At 37.1% G+C, this 22,058-nt stretch overlaps 1 protein-coding gene and 1 pseudogene across 2 annotated transcripts in view; one reads left to right on the forward strand and one right to left on the reverse strand.

The window, feature by feature from the left end:
* MAGI3 (membrane associated guanylate kinase, WW and PDZ domain containing 3) overlaps positions 1 to 22,058 on the forward strand; it is a 265,324-nt gene that overhangs the window by 153,265 nt on the left and 90,001 nt on the right. For both annotated transcript variants that reach the window (XM_007462468.1, XM_007462467.1), the window contains exon 2: positions 13,287 to 13,403. In XM_007462468.1, coding sequence (XP_007462530.1) covers positions 13,287 to 13,403 — 117 coding nt within the window. The remainder of the gene's footprint in view (positions 1 to 13,286; positions 13,404 to 22,058) is intronic.
* On the reverse strand, positions 307 to 1,926 carry LOC103085539 (amidophosphoribosyltransferase pseudogene; annotated as a pseudogene).

A 22,058-nucleotide genomic window follows, 5' to 3' on the forward strand; every position in this document is an offset into this window, starting at 1 on the left:
TTACCAATTCGTTGCATTACTGTTGATGATCTGAAGTTAAGTGTATACGATTTCTAAAAATAAAAGTACTAAACTACTAAATAAAACTGAAAGGATCATCCAAGTTCCTAGATAATACCAAAATATTTATCTAGGATTACTAAAGAAATCATAGCACTTTGGTACCCTTTTCAGAAAAAAATCTCAAAACTTATAACACAAGCATGTGGCATTTCACACTGTACTGCGTAACAGTAAATGGAGGTGTAACCACTATAACTTCTCCACTAACTTTGTGTTTTGAAACATCGTGTCTGCCTCTAGCAACTACCATTCCAGCTCCACAGGGTATTTTCCGGTCAGACAAGCTGTACAATGATCGTTCTTTTCAAAACATTCCAGACCATTCCCATTTTCTTGAACCATAACATCTTCCTTTGTACAATGACCATTCTTTTCAAAACATTCCAGACCATTCCCATTTTCTTGAACCATAATATCTTGCCTTTTCACTTTCTGTTTTTTAAATGTTATCCCTTCTTGTACAGATGAAACCAGTCCTTCTACTGACAGATACACAACACTGTTTGCTCCTAGATGATCTGAGATATGCTCAAATTCTGGTTTATTGGCAATAAGCTCTTCTTTTGTTGGTATGTTTATTCCCATGAAGCATGGATATCTAATTGGTGGTGAAGCTACACAAATGTGTACCTCTTTTGTACCAGATTCTTTGAGCAATTTGATTATGGGTGAAATGGTATTGCCTCTCACAATTGAATCATCTACAAGAACAATTCTTTTGCCTTTAAAGTTGTCCGACAATACTCCAAATTTTTTTGCAACACCAAGTTGTCTTAACCTCATGTTTGGCTGAATGAAAGTTCTTCCTACATACCGGTTTTTACATAGCACCTCCACATACGGAAGCCCACACTTTGCTGCGTAACCAAGGGCAGCAGGCGTAGCAGATTCCAGGACAGTGCTAACTAAATCCGCATCCACAGGGGCTTCAATTGCCAGCTGCAGACCACAACGGTATCTTACTGTGTAAACCATTTGGTCTTCAAATATACTATCTGGTCTTGCAAAATAAACATATTCAAAGATACAGAAAGCCATTGGGTTTCCTTCAGACCCTGGTATAATATCAAGAGTTTGGAAATTATGTCTGGATATTTCCACAACTTCTCCAGGCAAGATTTCATGGTAATACCTTGCACCAATAGATAAAAAGCTACAAGATTCTGAAGACACCACCCATCCTCCTGCTTCTGAAGATTTTTTTTTCTTTATCATTTATATCAGATACAGGAATAAGACGACCAGTGCACAGAGGACGATTTCCATAAGGATCTCGTACTGCATAAATCACATCTCTGTGCATGATAATCAGAGAGTATGCCGTGGGTGCTTCCTTCATTAAGTTTTTAATCCTTGCCACCCACTCTGGGGTGTCATCTTGTTCCTGAGGAGGGGTATACACCAGTAACTGGGTGATCATTTCGCTATCAGAACTTGTTGACAGACCAATACCGTGATGCAGAAGCTTTTTCCTTAAGCGAGCAGCATTTACCAATTCACCGTTATGCGCCACAGCTATTTGTTGTTGTTGCCAACAACAAAGGGCTGGCAATTTTCTAATTCACAGTTTCCTGTAGTGGCGTACCTCGTGTGTCCAATTCCAAGACTTGAAGTATATAATTTCTTCAAATTGTTTTCAGTAAAGACGTGATTTACAAGACCCATTCCCTTGTGTGTTTTGAATGTTGGTATCGAATTCCCATCACTGGTCACAATACCAGCACTCTCCTGACCCCGGTGCTGCGGCCCCACGAGTCTCAGAGTGATCACATGCGGCACATCTAGCTGCGTGGGCCACTCTCCTGAGGCGATGCATCCTAACACACCACATTCCTCTCGGATCCCCAACTCCTCCAGCTCCATGTCGCCGCCGAAAGCACGTGGAGGGACCCGCCGCTGCGGCAGGGGTCTAAGCACCAACCAGTTGTTCGTTCGGCCTGTAAGCCTCAGAAGCTCGGGCCACCTGCAGCCACTTCCTACCCAGCGGCTTGACCCGGCTCTCATATTTTAACTGCATGCCCATAGCTATTCTTGGCTTCCTCCTCTGTTTATTCTACACACAGAGACGTTAACTTTTTAATATGCCAGTCTAATCTTGTTACCTTGCTTGAACTCATTAATGCTCTTTCTTGACTACTTTTCCTATTTACCTGGGTACCACTTACTGTTACCATTAGCGCATAAACTCTCCAGCTTGATGTAGAGGCATATAGCCTCTGTTTAGTTTTTCTGATGTCCGAGGAGGTGTAGGGGGTTAGTGCCAAAGGCAGCTACTTTTGGGGAGTTTTGTCACTATTTCTGTCTGAACGCTTCTATCTCCTGCTCCTAGGGATTGGGAACAGCAACTTATATACCTTTTGTTTTATAGATCAACATATACATTCAACATGTATCAATATTTTGTACTCAGAGTCTGCAAAATGTGCTATGCTTTTGAGCTAGGGTGTTGTATGTCAGCTTCGGGCATTTTCTCAGTGTAGTCTTAATTGTTTTGTATTCTTTGGAGTTGATATTTGAATGGACAGAGATTAACTCTTTTTTTCCTTCTATTTTTGATTATTTCTCCTCATTTTGTTCTGTATTAGAGAGCCTTTTGTAAAAGTGACTTATATTGTCATGTTGCCCAGAAGACTCCCTTTCAGTTCTTAAACCTAAATTCAGACTATCAAGCTAGTAAGGCCATTTGGTACCCTTGATTGTGGTTCGTTCTTTGCAGTTTCTTAGTTCTCACTAATTGATATTGGAATTTATAGAAATTCCCATTGTCTTTTGAAATAGATTCTTTCCTTGCTATTGGTTTAGTTTAGGGGTACAGATTCCTCCCTCCCTCCCTCCCTCCCTCCCTCCCTTCCTTCCTTCCTTCCATCTCACCCTTCCTCCCTCCCATCCCTCTTTCTTCCCTTCCCTCCCTCTTTTTTCCTTTTTTTCCGGTATTCTTGTGTTTGTTAAGACCCTTTAATGGGAAATGGGAGACTGGAGATCTTCTGACACTTTCATTTATGTTGACATTTTCTGAAAGGTCCTGATTCACTCAGACTTATAGTTGAGGTGAGTGGGGAGGAAATGGTTTTTAGTGGAGGAATCTGAATAGGGGGATATACATAGTAATGGCCATTTATCTCTAAAAATGTTTCTTTGAAATTTTGACATTTTTTGCAAGGATGATAAAGAAATCCTTTTAAATATGTTCCTGATGAAACATAGAGATTAGAAATGAAAATGGGAAATAACAAATTATTTTTTAACGAATGTTGACTCTCCCTGGAGTCAGATCAGTTTTGATGTGTAATATAGTTTTTAGGACCTTTAAACTCTCTACTTTGGAAAATTTCTAAGGATTGGGATAAATTTCTATTTTTAAAAGATATCAGAGCCCCGGTCCGGGAGGATCCCACGTGCCGCGGAGCGGCTGGGCCCGTGAGCCATGGCCGCTGGGCCTGCGCGTCCGGAGCCTGTGTCTTTCACAGCGGTGAGAGGCCCGCGTGCCATAAAAAAAAAAACAAACAAAAAAAACAGTCTCAAAAGATATCAGAGAATAAGCTATTAAATTCCTTTTTTAATAGTGGTTAATTATATCAGCCTACTGCCTGAACCTAGAGGTTGAGATTGTTTACATAATGATGCATCTTAAAATGCAGTCTGAATTCTGTAATAGTCATTTTTTTTTCCAGTCAGACTTCTAATCAAGCACATCTGTATTCCCTTTCAGCTATCTTTTTATTAGCTGCTACAATGAAATATCAGTAACAGGTCTTCTACCTCAAGTCCTGGACATTCTGCTGAAGCGTAAAACTTTGATTTACAGAGACCACTGAACCCAGTTATTCTGTTTTCAGGGAAAATGACAAGGCACAATAGATGGCTTTGTACCCTCTTGTCAAAAGGATGAAGCATTAATACTATGATTCAGATTTCGGTGTGCCATCCAGCACTGGTTATCTGGCATTCTGACAGGTTTGCTAATGATTCCTGATGTGAGTGCCACAAAGAAAAAATTGTAAATAGACTCAGGATAGCACTTTAGAAAAACTGTTTTTAAGAACTAAATCTACATGATCCCATCAAATAAAAGCTTTGAAAAGAAAAAGACCCACTTTTGGTGATTTCTTATTTTTTTCTACTGTTTTCTGCTAGGAAGGTTCATCTTACTTTGCTCTTTCTGATGCATGACTTTTAAAGGGAAAATTGTGGTGATTTTGTTGTGTCTTTTCTAGAATTGTGATTTTCATCTTACTTTTCAAATGTAGATTTTAATATTCTATAGCTTATTTATCAATTGAGAGTTTCAGTTAAAAGCAAAATGGTTGGAATTTAACCTCGGTATGGGGAAAATACTACTTATTAAAAACAAATGATTAAAGGAAAACCTAGACAAATAGTATCAGCTTTTACATAGAACTTTTGCAAGTTTTTTGTCATAATGCTCCACTGGGTCAGGCTTCCTTTTCCACGAATGACCTTTGAAGGGCAAAGTTTTTGAAAATGTTTCTAGTTTTTAAAAGTTTTTTCTCATTATAGTAATAGATGATCACTGTAGAAAATTTGAAAATACAAAAGCCATGAAGATAAAAGTTTTTTAAATCACCCAATAATTATACCTGCAATAATGTTTTAAGTATTGCTAATGTTTAAGTATGAGTTTATGTATGACCCTTACATTTTTTAAATTTGCATATCCTCAGGTATGTTACAATTTGGGGGTCACACTGAATATTCTGTTTTGTGACCTGCTTTTTTCACTTAAAATACCTTATGAGCGTTTGACCACATTTAATCAAAACTTACTTTTAACAGTGCTGTTTAATGAAAGGATTTCTGTGAGGATTATAGTAAAAGTGTTTGTCGGAGATGAATTCCATTTAAAACTGTCAGTATAGCAATCACATTATCAAGTATAATTTTGGTGTGTTTAAGAGAGTGTTTACTCAGAACTATACTAGGTATTTTGGAGGGTAGATACAGAGATGAACGAAAAATAGTTCCTGGCTTCACACAGGCTTAAGATCCAGTGAGGGAGTCCAACATGTACCCCATTGTTTGTAGTAAGAACGAGCGGGGAGGAGAGATGAAAACAGAAGTTCCTTAATGTGGACTTCAGAGTTCTGCCTGGGTGTTGGCTTCAAAGAGCAGGTGAACAAGTAGTCAATGTGCAGGCCTTTTGCCCCAACAGTATTTATGTGTATACAACACTGTGGGTCTCCAGGTGGAGTAGACACAAAACTGAAACCAGCAGGGGAAAGAGTTGGGTGTGGAGGTTAGAAGGGTAGGGCAGGGTGTTAGCAGGACTGGGGTAGTTGCCTCAGAAGTAAGAACAACCATAGATACAATAGCATTCTCTGGGGCACCAACTTTTTATAATATTTATAACTTGGATTCCTGGCCATGCATCAGATTTTTTTAGAGAAATGATTGTTACCTGCAAATACATTCTACACAGAAATACTTGCTTTATTAAAGCAAATAAAAACCATAAAAAACTTTCAAAAAAAAATATACAGCATGATAATGGGTTTTATTTACACATAATTTGAATATAATGAAGCAATTTCAATGCTGCATTAATATTGAATTCTACATGTAGTTAACAGTGTTAGGCTTTTAGGGATGGGTATATTTAGTTTGGTGTAGTTCAGGGATTTTTCAGATTACCTAAACCAAAGAGTTCTTACTTTAGCTATGCTTCCAGTTCTTCTGATGGTAAATGCATTAAAAATAATAGTCAAGGAACGGAAGGAAGGAAGAAAGGACGGAGAGAAAGGAGGGAGGGAGAAAACATTTCTAGGGTGTGCTGGGAAAGGACCAGATGTGCAGCAGCAGACTTGACCTTAAACTGCCAGTGATGTAGGACCCAGGGCAGTAGATAAAATCTGACCAATGTGTTTATGATAGCTGCTTCCAGGAATCAGTGGAGAATGGACACTCATTTTAATATGGACTACTGCCCTAATTTGTAATAGAGACAAAGAATGTGACGTCCAGCAGACAAAGACAAATGCTGTATCTTCTCATTTACATGTGGAATGTAATAGAGATAGAAATAGAAACTCATATTCTCATAGAAATAAAGAGCAGAATGGTGCATTTTCTTCAGGGGTAGGTGTGGGGGAAATGGGGAGATGTTGGTCAAAGGGTACAAACATACAGCTCTAAGGTGGATCAGTTCTGGGGTTTTCATGTATAGCGTGATGACTGTCATACCAGATTATATACATGAAAGATGTTAGAGTAGATCTTAAGTGCTATCTCCACACATACATAAAATGGTAATTATGTGAAAGGATGGAGTTACAAACTGACCTTAACTATGGTAGTTATTTAACAATATATACATGTATAAAATCGTTGCATGCATAGCTTAAACTCATGTATATATTTTATGTCAATAATATCTTAAAAGCCTAAGGGGGAAAAATAAAAAGAACGTGACCTGTTAGCAGGAGACTGGTGAGGTGGCAGCAGGATTCTGTGGAAGACAGCAGCACCGCTTGATCTCTTCAGTCTGTGTTTCTTCATACTGTAATTCAGAAGAATACTGAAAACTGGCCAGTTTTAAACACTAAGTGGCTCAAGAGATTCCAGAAGATTTAGTGCTTTTCAAATTTGGGACAGAATAAGAATTCAGTTATATAAATTATTTTAAAAATTGATTAGGTTCTACTTGCCTATAATGAGAGTGGGATACTTAAAGAGTTATGTTGATAGGGATTGTCTAAGTTTATAACCTTGAATATCCTTTTACACCTTGAATATCCTCTTACAGATAAAAGACCGAATAGAAATAACAAGGTGGCATTTGAACACAAATATGAAATATAGATGTGACCAGTAAGAATATATCCATAGTTGCTAGCTTATAGCAATTTTGAAGGTCCTTGGTGTCATACCTGAGTTAGTTGAAGTTCTTTTAAATTATTGTCACAAGGTTCTACTCAACCCACTGGTCCTTGGAACTCTTGTCTCAGCTTGTGTGAACTCTTCCTCACTTCCTAAGAACCAGCTATACTGGATTTCTCTCAGTTCCTGTCAGCACTGTGTTCTTTCCCACCTCAAGTAAGTGCCTTCGCATGTACCACTCCCTCTACCAATCCCCCCACCTTTTTTATTTTTTTTGTCTAGTTGGCTTCTATTTATCCTTCAGGTTTCAGCTCCAGTGTGATTACTCAGTGACGGCTTCCTAGACTCCCTAGACTTAGGATCTAGATTATAGATTCCCACAGTGCCCTATGCTTCTCTTTCATAATGCTCTCGAGTTTGAAATTTCTTTCTCAGTGTTCATCTTCCCCGTGAGACTTTTAGTTCAGTTGGGTGCACTCTCATTCACTGCTTTACCCGCAGGAGCCTACTATTCAGGACTCAGTAAATCTTTTTTTACAAGACAGACGTGACTTTCATAGAAGGGTGGGCTCTTATGAAAGATGGTGTTCTAAGCTTGTTTTCTTGTAAGCTTAAGCAAGAGAAAAAATTCATGGAAAGGAAGGAGGGAAGGAGGGAAGAAAGGAGGGAGGTATTCTAGCACAGTGCTTATAGTGCAGGTTCTGGAGCCAGATTAACTGGGTTCAGATCCCAGGTCTGCTACTTTCAGTGATATAACCTTGGCTGAGTTACTTAACCTCTCTATACCTCAGCTCCTTACCTATAAAATGGGAATAATAATATCTACCTTAAAGGCTTTCATGAGAAATGAGTGAAAACATATAGCATATATGTACAATATAATAATTATTATTATAAAATAGCAGTCCTAGTCATCAGTGTTCTGATGAACAGAATTTGAGGAATTGGCATAAAAGCTATAATTAAAACTTACTTTTAAAGACGTAGAGCTTGCTGTGTCAATGAAGAATTTACTGTAGCATTTTGACGAGTCCAGATAAATTTCATTGTTTAAGAAACAGTTTAAAATGAAGTTTTGTATAGGGCTTCCCTGGTGGCGCAGTGGTTGAGAGTCCACCTGCCGATGCAGGGGACCCGGGTTCGTGCCCTGGTCCGGGAAGATCCCACATGCCGCGGAGCGGCTGGGCCCGTGAGCCATGGCCGCTGAGCCTGCGCATCTGGAGCCTGTGCTCCGCAACGGGAGAGGCCACAACAGTGAGAGGCCCGCGTACTGCAAAATAAATAAATAAATAAATAAAGTTTTGTATAGACAAAGAATACTGTATCAGTTAAGTGAGTATTCTAAAATTTCCTGCATTAGATGATGTAGAGGGTGAAATGAACAATTAAAGATACAAAATTAAGCTGACTCATTTGTTCTGTGTGCTAGATTCTGGGACTAAATCTGTAAAAACAAACCATGGCCTTGGTCCTAAGATAGCTGACAAACTTTTATCTTTAACAAGTGTATAAGATATTTTAAATATCTTTTGTGCCATAGAATATATTTTACTTTGAAATGTGTAGATACTGATTATCTAGAAAAGCCTTGTTCAAATACCATTTACGGTTTCACAAACAAGTGGACTGTAGTTTGGTTTGTTTTGTCTTAGGGGACTCCCGCCTTGAACCAAGGAGCCGGTTTGGAGTTAAGCTTATGTATATCTTTTTCACTAGTTTCATGGAGCTCAGGATGTAGAGGAAGCAATAAAATGCAGTGCTCCTCTGAGTCTAGGTCTAATGGGAAATGACTAGTTAGTAACATCAGTTGTGTTTTACTAGTTAGATTGAACAGTTTGCTGGGGAGCTTCACCAGGCTATTTACAGTCGTCATAGTAAGGAAGAAAAGTGGGACGTGATTATGCCCATACTTTGCCTTTGAGGAAAACAGTTTTGTTTTTTTTTTAAGTTTATGGCATCTGTAGGTGTGGTTCCAAGACTAGAGATTTCTAAAAGAAAAGTTATGTGACGAAATTCTTATGGGTACAAAGAATGTTCTGAGCAGCTCAGGATTTTTAAAAGATGTATGTGCTTGATAATTGGATGGAACGCAATCACATTTGTACAGTGCTAAGTAGACTGTAAGAAATAAACATTGAAGAATTTCCTTTACTATTGGCCACAGCTCAAAAGGAGTTTAGATACTTCATAGAGCTCAAAGAGCTTTTGAGGTTGTGTTTGAAGCAAGAGCAGTGAGAAGGAAGAGGTAGGCTTACTGTGAGAAGACGTTATTGGTAGCAGTTTACAGGCAGAAGTCAGTTCTCTACCATTTTTACTTTGCTTCCAGTCTTGAGCTGGAAGAATTACCTTTCCAACAGTAAAAGATAAAACAAACAACCTCAAATGAGGGAAATTAAATTTTAAAAAGATGAGATCATAAGAGTATCATTCACTTTAAATGAAATTAAGTTCTCAAGACTCAGCTGAATTGCCCCCCAGGAGTTAAAGGGACTCTCAGGTATGATCTCAGGGTTATTGTCGATATTCTTTGTGAAAGCGTGGAGAATGTGGGAAGTACCAGGAGACTGAGGCGAGACAAATGTCCCAGTTTCCAAAAAGGCTTAGACTGAGAAAAACACAAATCCACTTCCCTAAGTTTAAACTGCAACAACACTGGAAGAGATTGTAAAAGATAAAACTAATAAAATATTGGAAGTGTTTAGAAAAGAAAGGGGTGGTCTCCATGAATCAACATGAATGTATAAGAACAAGACATGCCAAACTGACCTTATTTTTTTCTTCTTTTCAATTGTATAATTACTACTGGATTAGACAATAGTAAAGACATATCATATCTTGACTTTGGCAAGTGGTTGACAAAGTCTCCTAGACTACCCTTACAGAAAAGACAATGAAATGTTGGCAGTTGGGTTGGTTTACAGCTGCTTGCATGACCACACCTATGCCAGCATGCCACAATGTTTACCTAAATAATAACTAGTGATTCTATATACTGATTCCTTAAAGAGAAATGGTAGTGAATATTAATTGGCATACACTCAGAAAGCATGAATTTGAGTTATGAGTTCTTTTGACTGAGGATTTGTATATTGAAACTTGAGTGCCTGGATTTATTCATATGATTGAGATTTCAGTTATAGACTTTTCCCCTCCTGAGCTGTGTATGTAAGATTTACAGATCTCTTTTTTAAGTTTCATAAATCAACTCGATTTATAAATCACTTAAAAGTCAAAGAGTGATCTTAACACTTAAAAGCAAAGGCTGGCTGGGTAAGAATGCAATTATGAAGAATCTTTTTTCTTATTTAACAACTGTATTAACCCCAAGTAGATGTTTTCATACTCTTGAAATGTCAGGTTTCTGTGAAACTCTCCTTAAACAAAAGCTGGAAGTTCATATACAGTTCAATAATATAGATAATCTCAGCGGTGTCTCTGTGAGCTAATGTTTCTGTTGGCCTTCTGGTAATTCCACAGCCATCTCCCTATTCAGGATATTTGTACTTTTTTTTTTTTTTTAAATAAATTCCCTGGAACCACATTGAAGTGGAAAGCATAATATTCTGTCCCCTTATGAAAGTTGTTTTTGGTTTCTTGAAGCAACGAAGTCCATGATGACTGCTATATCCAATATATTCTGTCATTAATTATTATTAATCTTAAAGAATGCCAATCCATATAATTTGTTAATCTTTTATAGTTGACATTTCATTGATATTTGTAATATTTTGTCCCCAACCTCAGAAAAGTGTGATGATTTCTTTGAATAGTTGCGCACTTTAAATAAAATATCCCATCTAGGAAATTGTACTTCACCCTCTTCTTTGCAACTGTTCATCTCAACATTGCATCCAGAATCCCCATAGAAGTTGAGGGTGAAGATGGAATGCAGTTCCCATCCTGATAAATCTAGGTGTTATTCTTTAAATCCAATTCTTTCCGCTTTAATGATTCTCTGTCTTAAGGTCTCGCGGGCCCTTGAAACAGGAATTGAGTTGTTTACCTTCATTTTCCCTTAAAAGAGCCCACCTCATGTGTTAATTTGTGATCTATGATTTTTATTATGGCTTTTATTGTTTTTATAGATTAAAATCCAGTGTGGGTTTTTAGCACTGTATAGTTATCTCTGTGAGTTATGCCATATTTTATAGTAAAGCTTCAAATTAAAAAATTTGACAAACCTTGAATTAAAAAAGTGTTGATTTAGATTGTCTTCTTTAATAAAACAGACATTAGCCTTTATCCAGATTAAAACTGTTTTTGAAAATACATTGGATAGCAGGTTTTTAGATAATGGAGCCTATATAGCTTATTTCAAATAGAAGAAAATGATGCATTCTCTGTCTAGTAAAAAACCCTAACCAAACTTCTGCAAGCATCACTTAATACTTTCAAGCACCTATGTAACAGTCCACAAAAGCTTTTGTATACTGATCATTACAGTGCATTTGAAACAATCCTTATCTAATTTTTAAAATAAGTAATGAACTCATTATTGGGTATGATTTTGTTCACTAAGCAATGAGACTGTACAGTATTAATTATGAATTGGGTTTTTCTTCTACCCAGCAATGAACAAGTTCCACAATATAAATAAAAAATGAAATAATATGATTCCATTTAAATTGGAGTTGGGTTGGTGGGGCCTCCGAAGTGCCTGGCAGAAGCAGCCTCTGGGACCACACATTGTTCTGTGTTATTCTTGTAAATATCTTTCAGGTTTTCTTCTTTGATCACAAGGTTCTCCCCTTCCTCAGCATCTATTTTTGACAATGCAAAACAGGGACTTTTTGGTTTATGTTTATTAGTTTAGGATCTGAATGTTATCTCTAAACTTTAGAAGCGCTCTGATTTCCTGCTTATTTTAATACTCTCTCATATATGTTATGTTTATTTATATATGTGAGAAAAGACCAAAAGAATGGATTAGAAATGCTGTGTTACAGAATAATAGTTAAAAGAATGAACTGATCTGTAGTAACCTTTGATTTATCTAATCTGGTCATAACTATGCTGTTTCAAATAAAATAAAGAGTATATTTTAATCAACTAGTCATTATTCAATAAGATAATCTATTTTGATTTAGCATTGCTCTTTTCTAATTATCTGAAATCTTGTCTAATGAAAAGTGTTTGGATGGCTTTGATGTTCATTTTAAGCTCAACCCTTATTATAAATTCACTGCAATCAGATTTCTGCAGTCCTCTATTTTTCTGCTTAATATTTCTTTGAGACCCCTAATATCCCTCTTTTTAATCTCCCATTTTCCCCACAAATAAGAAAAAACAACCTTTCACTCCTATTTATTCACTTTGTATCTAGGAGTCAAGCAAGTGGACAGAAAATCCCTGTTCAATCTAGTGATAGGCAGAAGGTTCTGAGTAGGACCCATTTGGCCTGTTAGAGATGATAAAGATGGCCAGTGTGGGTGGAACGTAGTTTGAGAGGGTGAAGGGTGAGTGAGTTTGGGTCAGAGATGGCCAGAGCTGAAACATGTAGGGCTTTCTAAGCCCTGTTTAGAAGTTTGAATTATATTCCAAGAGCAGCAAGAAGTCATTTATGGCTCTAAACAGAATAGTGATTATCTGATTTATGTTTAAAAATCTCATTCTGGCTTCTTTGTGAATGGTGGAAGCAGGAAGGAGCCAAGAATGGATGCAGGGAAACCGATTAGAGGGCTGTTACAGAATTCCAGGTGAGAAATGACGGTGGCTTAGCTTAGATGGTGGCAGTGGAAATGGAGGGAAGTGGGCAGTTGTGGGATATGTTTTGGAAGTAGAACTGACAAAAGTTGCTAATAAATTGCGTTGAGGGATAGAAGTAAAAAGGAGAAATTGAGGATGACTTCTAGGTTTGGGGTTTGTTCTATTGGATTGGTGGTGGTAATTTTCCAAGACAGGAAGAACTAGAGGAGAAGAAAATAATGGGAGAGGATAGAATTAAGAGTTCTGTTTTGGTCATCTGAAATTTGAGGTGCTTATTTGACTTCCAGATATATCTGCAATATATAGAGAGTTTGATGAGTTTGGAGCCTGGTGGAGATAGGTCAGGGTTAGAGACGTGATAAGAATTTGGCACTTACCAGGGTATAGATCGTATTTAAAGTCATGGAACTGAATGAAATTACCTTGGATATTTGTCATGTTCTGTGACTTATACGTCCTCCCTCTCCTTCCATGTAAAATTATGCCTACATTGTGTATTAAAGTTGTGTATTTTAATTATAGTACCTATAATAGTTTGGTATAGTTACCTAGTTTTGGATAAAATATTCTGATTTCTTTTTCCTATTTATGGCTAAATGGTTTAAGGGTATTCATTAACTAGCACTGATATTTAACTGGAGATCTAACAGTTATGTGTTTTGTCTTGTGTGTTTTCTTTGTAGGCAAAGTCATTAATAAAGATTTGCGACATTACCTGAGTCTTCAGTTTCAGAAAGGATCAGTTGACCACAAACTGCAGCAAGTGATTAGAGATAATCTCTATTTGAGAACTATTCCATGTAAGTATGAGATGGAATAAAAGAAATGCAACCAAAATAACCTTTATTAACTAATCAAATGTCTAGAAATAATTCAGTAGAGTATCTCATATGAAATTGTGGAGACTAAGTTGGGGCATTGGAATGAAACAAAAATTGGATAAAGAGAAAATTTTTCAGAGGACTTTCAAGTGTTTTGTTTTAAAAATAGAAAAACTAGAAAATTCTATATTTTGACTTTTTAAAAAGTCATTAGACTTTAAAATTTTAAGAATATAAATGTACATGTTGCTAACTAGATGTTTTTCCTATAAATCAATTTCTAAAGCCTATGCAGTAAGAAGACTATTTTGCTCTCAATGCCTGTACACTGAGAACAAATATTTTTTATTAATTATTAGGATACTACTAATCTTAAAATCTGCCTCTTCCCCAAAGGGAAAAAGGAGGAAGCATGCAGTGCCACCTTTGTGGTAATCCGTTTTGAATTTTTATCTAGATGTTGGTGTATCTCTTCTAGTCTTAATAGTTTTCATAGGACCTGACTGTTGTTGTAATGATAGTTTTGGCTTTTTATTGTTTTTTTTTTTTAACACATAACAAATCATGTATGCTTGGTTTAACTAGCGTAGGTCTGGGGAAGAATAAAAGCAGTAAACAATAAAAGGGAATAAAAGGACATTCTGGTTTGTTTTACTTTTCAGTATATTTGTAATTCCTTGTGGATACTAGCTTTTATAAGGCCTCTGGAATTCTTGATTTCTTTTTCTTGTTATTTAATCTCACACAATGTCCAGTTCATCACCAAGCCTTCCTAATTATGCTTCTTAAATACCTATCTCTCTGCACTACCATAGACCCTCACTCTTTCTTACTTGGTTTTTAAAAAACAACCACCACAACAACAAATAGCATTATGTAGTTGCAAAGAGCTAAGTAAAACTGACTTCAAAATCTTGATTCTGGCATTTTACTAGTTGGTTTACTTGGGCAGGTTACTTAATCTTCCTAAGCTTCAGAATCTCAATGTATAAAATGGGAATCATAAGGCTCACCTGATATCATTATTAGAATTAAAGTGAGAACATAAATGTAAACCACTTGGTCTAGAGTAGGTACTCAAGCAGTGTGTGGCCCCTTGCCCCATTCTAACTGTATCCCCTGACTCCAGTGTCACCTCAGTCTAGTCCATCTTTAAAGTGCACGTCTGATTCTTTTCCATTTGTAGTTTATCCTTCAAAAAGTTCTGTTGACTGCAAGTCTAGACTCCTTAACATGGTATAAAATATTTTGTTTTAAAATCTGACTACTTATCTATGATTTCCTCCCATAAATCTACCTTGTCACATTTCAGAATTGCAATTCCTGCCTTCTTTTCTTTGCATTTGCCTGATAAATCTTTGTCCATCTTTTTATTCCTTTATCTTTCTGAATCTCTTTGTTTTACAAATAGTGTTGAACTTTGTAGCCAGTGTGAAAATATATTTATTGATTAGATCGATATCTTCAGTCTCAGTTTTGTCATGTTTTTCTATTTTGTAGCCAATGTGAAACTTTATATTTATTGATGTGATTGATACCTTTAGTCCCAGTTTGGTCATGTTTTTCTGTTTTACCCATGTACAAGTATTTTATATAAAAAGCCTTTCACTATGTAGTCTATTTTATTTGAGCTCTCTTTTTAGGAAGATTTGTATCTTTATTTTACTGGTTATCTCTGTACCTTTATATAATACTCTTTGTTTCTCATCCCTTTTTTTTTGTTCCTACTATGAGTAATATTAAAATTATCTAGTCATTTCTTCTTCCTCCTTACCTCTCCCTCTCCCATCATCTGACTTGAAGTAATATCTTTTTATTCCCAACAAATATAAGGTAATCAGCAAGCTCATTCTGCTTTGCATATGCTTTCCTCATTCTGACCGTTTTTTGATGCTTGATCTGTATCTATATTGGCAATGCAAGCAACCATTATGTACTGTACTCTCCCCTTTATAATCATCATTTATTCTCCATTCTTTGGGTAGATACATATTTAATCAAGCTACCAACCCTTATGTTGTTGTTTCTTCAATAATTCTGGTTGTCTAAAGTTTGTTGTCTACCAGATTTCCATGAAAGGTTCACAGGATCATTATAGCAGTTTCTCTGTGGCTTTTATACTTTAAAGTTTGTTTGGATGGATATGAAATTTTTGGCTCATAATTTCTTTCCCAGACTATCTTAATTATCTAATTGTTTTCTGGCATAAAGCATTGCTCTTAAAAAAGTCTGAAAACAATCTGATTTTTATCCCCTTATAAGGAACTTGGTATTTTGCCTGCATGGGGTGTCTCAGGGTAGCATTTTTAGTTTCATAGCTCTAGAGCTCCCTCCCTCCTTGTTAAAGCAAGGTAATAAAAATATGTACTTGTACTTTTTGCTGCCCTCTGCCACTTTTGCTTGATCTTCTTTTTAACTTACTTCTACTGTCCTAGTTTTGCAGTTTCTCCCCAGTGTGAGGTTTTGCCTTAGAAAGGAGCTCTGCAATTTATTTGTTTTAATTCATAGTTTCCAAACAGCTACAGCTACTTCAGATCCTAATAGGAACTCCTAACTTAAAATTGAACTGCCCAAAACACTTCCAAAAATCTAGAAGCCCTGATGCATCAGTAGCAGTTAGCAAACTGAATGGTCACATTTGGTCTCTAAAGGTAATTCTTTACTAAAAGATGCCAGATTGGGACTTCCCTGGTGGTCCAGAGGTTAAGAATTCGCCAGCCAATGCAGGGGACACGGGTTCAAGCCCTGGTCTGGGAAGAACCCACATGCCGCGGAGCAACTGAGGCCGTGTGCCACAACTACTGAGCCTGCGCTCTAGAGCCTGTGAGCCACAACTACCGAAGCCCATGTGCCTAGAGCCCATGCTCTGCAACAAGAGAAGCCACCACAATGAGAAGCCTGCACACCACAACGAAGAGTAGCCCCTGCTCGCCACAACTAGAGAAAGCCCATACACAGCAACAAAGACCTAACGCAACCAAAAATACATAAATAAATAATAAAAATAAATTAATTATAAAAAAAGAAATTAAAAAAAAAGATGCCAGTTCTTCCTGGAGAAAATTCTGATTCTCTGTCTGGGGCAAGGTAAGTACAAGGTGAGTTTGGAATATCCAATTGTATCAGAAAGTATGCTTAAAAAACTTTGGGGACATATCAGAAGAACATAAAGGAAAAAAAGCCACCTAGATGGGGTGCTCACTGACAAAATCTGAGACAATTTAAACAACAAAATTAATAAGAGAGAAATAGAGACTTCTACTGTTGTCAGACATTGCACTATAGATAAATCACAACTGTGACCCCTAAGAGAAGAGGAAAGGAGACTGCACACAAAGGAGTCCGGTAATTTCCTCAGCTTTCTTCCTGGAGGCACTTTTGAGGCTACAGCACAGTAAGGAAGAGCCCAGGCAGAGTTTAGCAGACTCTGAGTTGAGGGTTCATATGAAATATGAGTTCAAGAAGTCTGAGGTGTTTGGAATTTGTAAGACAGGGTGTCAGAGAGGAAAGAACTATGAAGAAAAGGAGTTCAGGTAAACTGCATAGGTGCCTCCTTGGGTCTATTGCTGAATACTAAGCTGAGAATGTGTAGGATGAGACTTCACATAGCAGGGCAAAGAACTCCCTGTGAGCTGTAAGATTAACAATACCAGAGCTTACACAGGACCAAGAGAAATTTGAGTTCTAACCAGACTGAGTGGAGAGACCCCGTAAGGGTCATGGCTTACTAGTAGGGTTAAAATGACCATAGATTAAGCTCCTTGAGGCCCATTTTAACAAAATTAAATTTAAAAAGTCCCAAAAGGATCAAGTGAATATGCATGTAACTTAACTGTTAGTAAAAATAAAGGAAAGGAGGTGGGGGGGAAAGGGAATAATCCACACTCTTTAAAGGAAGTCAACAAAATCTGGACACTGAATAACATAATATTCACAGTGTCCAGTGTCTAATAAAAAAGTACGAGGCATACAAAAAAACAAGGAAATGTGGCCCATAAAAGAAAAGTGAGCTGATTAAAGAAAAGAATAATAATTAAAAAAAAAACAAGGGACACAGATAATGACCATACCAAGAATGTTAAAGTTATCATAAATATGCTCAAGGATTTAAAGGACAATATGAACAGAATAAAGAGAAAACAAGATGTATACTTTTAAAAAGAACTAAATGGAACTTCAGAAATTCACTGGATGGGCTTAACAGCAGATTAAGAACTGCAAAAGAAAAGATCAGTGAACTTGAAGACTTAGCAATATAAACTAATCAAACAAACATGGAGAGGAAAAAGAGTAAAACTGAACTTTTTAAAAGCAACCAAATAGTGAGAGAGACAGAGAGACTTCTACCTTTGCAACGAAGGACTAACTGGTACTGGATTTACCATCTTATAAACAACCAGAAATTGGGCAAGATATCTATAACAGCTGTTTTCAGACATTGGATTATAAGCAGAACAGGACTGTGATCTGCTCATATTGACCTATGGCACACTATCAAGCCAAAGTGGGGGAAGCAGAAAAAATATTTGAAGAAATAGTGGGTGAAATATTTGCAAATTCAATGAAAACTGTAAACCCATAGATCAAAGAATCTCAACAAACCCCAAGGAAAAAAAAGCATTAAAAAAAAAAAGATCAACGTACATAATAATCTAATTGCTGAAAACCAGTGATAAAGAGAAAATGTGAAAGGCAGACAGAAAAAGAGGTACATGCAGGGAATATAGAATGACTGCAGACTTATCAACAGAAACAGTACAAACTGGAAGTCAGTCAAATGTCATCTTTAAGATGCTGGAAAGAAAAAATGCCAACTATATAAAGTAAAAATATCCTTAAAAATAAAGAGAAAGGGCTTCCCTGGTGGCGCAGTGCTTGAGAGTCCGCCTGCCGATGCAGGAGACGCGGGTTCGTGCCCCGTTTCGGGAAGATCCCACATGCCGCGGAGCGGCTGGGCCCGTGAGCCATGGCCACTGAGCCTGCGCGTCCGGAGCCTGTGCTCCGCAAATGGGAGAGGCCACAACAGTGAGAGGCCCGCATAACGCAAGGAAAAAAAAATAAAAAAAAAAAAAAATAAAGAGAAATAAAGAAATTTTTGAGACGAAAAAGGATGAGGGAATTTTTCTCTAGCAGACTTGTACTATAAGAAATAGTAAAGGAAATTCTTTAGGTGGAATGGAAATGATACCAGAATGAGAACTAAAAGGAAAATAGAAAAAACTTCATAATTATAGTTCAAGATTTCAATACCCACTTTAGAAAAAGTAAGCAAAAAATCAACAAGGTTATAACACGAATAACACTTTCAACCAACTTGACCTAATTGTTATTTGTTAGAGCATACTACCCAATAACACAAGGATATACATTCTTTTCTAGTGCACGTGGAACATTTACAAATATAGACCATATTCTGGACCATAAAACAAGACTCAGTAAATTTAAGAGGATTTAAATTGTACAAAATATGTTCTCTGATCATAATGGAATTAAATTAGAAATCATTTATAGAAACATATCTGGAAAATCTCCAAATATTTAGAAATTAAATAGCACACTTCTAACTAACTTGTGAGTTAAAGAATAAGCCACAAGGAAAATTACAAAGTATCACACATATCAATACAACATACAATTTGTGGGATGTTGTTAGAGCAGTACTTAGAGGGAAATTTATAGTATTAAATACTTATATTAGAAAATAATAAAGATCTCAATCAATGATCTAAATTTCTACCTTAAGAAGAGCAAAGTAAACCCAAATTAAGTAGCGGGAAGGAAATAATAAAGATAAGAGCAGAAATCAATAAAATAGAAAACAGAGAAATGATAGAGAAAAATCCATGAAATCCAAAGCTGCTTCTTTCAGATTAATAAAAGTGATAAACAACAATGTTGAGAATGGGAAAGGTGGCATCACTGAAAATCCTACAGATGTTAAATGGATAATAAGGAATATGCTAAACAACTTTATACCAATAAACTCAACAACTCAAGGTGAAATGGATAAATTCCTTGGAAGACAAAAACTATCAATGCTCACTCAAGAAAAAATAGATGAACTGAACAGCCCTCTATCTATTAAAGAAATTAAATTTGTAGTTTGTAACTTTCCCAAAGAGAAAACTTCAGGCCCAGATGGTACTGGTGAATTGTTCCAAATATTTAAAGAAGAAATAATGCCAATTCTACATAACCTTTTCTGAAAATTAGAACAGTTCCCAACCTCACTCTGTGATCTGAGCATTATCCTGATTCTAAAGTGAGATAAAAACTAGATCAAAATTTTTCATGAACACAGACTCAAAATCTTTTAAATATTTTAGCAAATCAATATATAGCAATAGAGAAAAAAGATAACACATTATGACCAAGTGGGATTTGTCCAAGGAATGCAAGGTTGGTATAACATTTGAAGATTAATATAGTAACAGACTAGAAAAGACATGTGATCTTCTCAATAGGTGCTGAAAAAACATTTGACAAAGTCCAACACTAGTTCATGATAGAATCTCTCAGAACACTAGTCTGCCTGTTTATTACTCACCGCCTCTTGGCTTCAAATCTGCTCTTTTTGCCTGCTTATGATACTGTCACATTTTTCCCTTACCACCTGACACAATGTTAAGCTTCCTCAGTAGAGTGTGCAGGAAGGATACTAGAAAGAAGAGGCTTCTTTTCCTGGTTCCAGTGTGTCTTTTTCTTTTTGCTTCTGCCTGCAAAAAGATACTCAGTAAGTTTTAGCAGCACTCTACCAGTCAGCTACCTAGTGGCAAGTTCAGTAGTGCACCTGGGCAGGGGTGGGGAGGGGGATGAGGGGGAAGGGTGGGGGTGGGGGGAGTCCCAGCAGCAAGTTCAGGAGCACCCTCATAGGTGGCTTCATGAGTTCCACCAATGCACCAGCTGAATTCCTCCCAGTTTCCTGATGAGTTCTGTGGGGACCCCAGCAGGCTTCCCAGATTTCAGCAATATCTCTTGTAAGTGGTTTTCCAGTGGGTTTCTAGCAAGCCTAGCCAGTGTCCCAGCTGGTTTTCTAGTAAGTCCGAAACACCCCCTACATCATCCCTACCACTCAAGGCAGCTTGTTGGTGAATTTTATTGGTACTCCAGTAGACAGTTCCCTGCCCACCAGCCTCAGCCTACTGATTGTGAACCAGCTCTGTCCCAAGGCAACCCAGTAAACTTCTCTACCATCCAGTGGGCTGCTACACACCTTCTCCAGCAAGGTCTGAATCCCAGACTTTGAGAGCATCTCTTTGAGGCTGGTACTCTTTAGAGTTCTCTTTTATTCCCTCTTAGTTAATTCTTTATAAATAGTTGATAATTCTTTACATTAAGCTGTCCTTGTTCAAGTTGCCATCTAGTTTCTTGCTCCTCTTTGGACCCTGGCTGATACAGAATTGGTACTGGTAGTAGTTCCAGGAGACAGACCCTCCCAAGAAGGGATTTTAGGATTGGTTTTGATTGTGCACTTGGGCTTGAGCCCAGAGCCAGATTCCTTCCTGTGGGAAGTAGGTTGCTGGTAATTCGTGACAAGTGGCATCACGGTTTAATCATAGTATAACCTGTGGCTGATTGTGATGAAGTATCAGCTGAGCCAAGTACCTTGGGACCCAAGTGACTGCTACACTTGACCGTTATAGCAGTAATAATGGCTCTAAACACTGAAGTATGGGATGGATTCTCCTGAGTGCACCAAGCAGTTAAAGAGAGGAAGTGACAATATAAAATCAAATGGTTTATTATTATTAGAAACTAATATACCAAGATTTTAATAACACTTTTAAATGATCTCAACCCAATACAGCCATTTGCTAACAGAAAACCTTAAAAGAAGGGAACATTAAGACAAAATAAATGCCAAATAAAAATCATCTAAAAATTTGAAGAGTAATACCACACATACTTAATATTTGAATTTGTCACTCCTGAAAGAAATGAAAATTTAAAGCACACAAAGTATCAATTGCATTATCTGGTCTTAATTTTTGTTTGGTAACAAATATTCAGACATAGAAAAAAATATATTTCATTTTGCATTGACATTCATAGAATTGTTGAGTATGTCCAAAAGCATCTTCAAATTGGGTGTTAGCCATTGGTCATTCGTATAAGCTTGTTTCCTTTTTTTTTTGTTCGTGACCCACTATTCTTTTTTTTTTTAATCATCTTTATTGGAGTATAATTGCTTTACAATAGTGTGTTAGTTTCTGCTGTATAACAAAGTGAATCAGCTATACATATACATATGTTCCCATATCTCTTCCCTCTTGCTTCTCCTTCCCACCCTCCCTATCCCACCCCTCTAGGTGGACACAAAGCACCGAGCTGATCTCCCTGTGCTATGTGGCTGCTTCCCACTAGCTATCTATTTTATATATGGTAGTGTATATATATCCATGCCACTCTCTCACTTTGTCCCAGCTTACCCTTCTTCCTCCCCATGCCCTCATGTCCATTCTCTACATCTGCGTCTTTATTCCTGTCCTGCCCCTAGGTTCCTCAGAACCTTTTTTTTTTTTTTTTAAGATTCCATATATATGTGTTAGCATACGGTATTTGTTTTTCTCTTTCTGACTTACTTCACTCTGTATGACAGTCTCTAGGTCCATCCATCTCACTACAAATAACTCA

The sequence above is a fragment of the Lipotes vexillifer genome, unplaced genomic scaffold (assembly GCF_000442215.2).
Source record: "Lipotes vexillifer unplaced genomic scaffold, Lipotes_vexillifer_v1.1 scaffold1029, whole genome shotgun sequence".
NCBI classification, from domain to species: domain Eukaryota; kingdom Metazoa; phylum Chordata; class Mammalia; order Artiodactyla; family Lipotidae; genus Lipotes; species Lipotes vexillifer.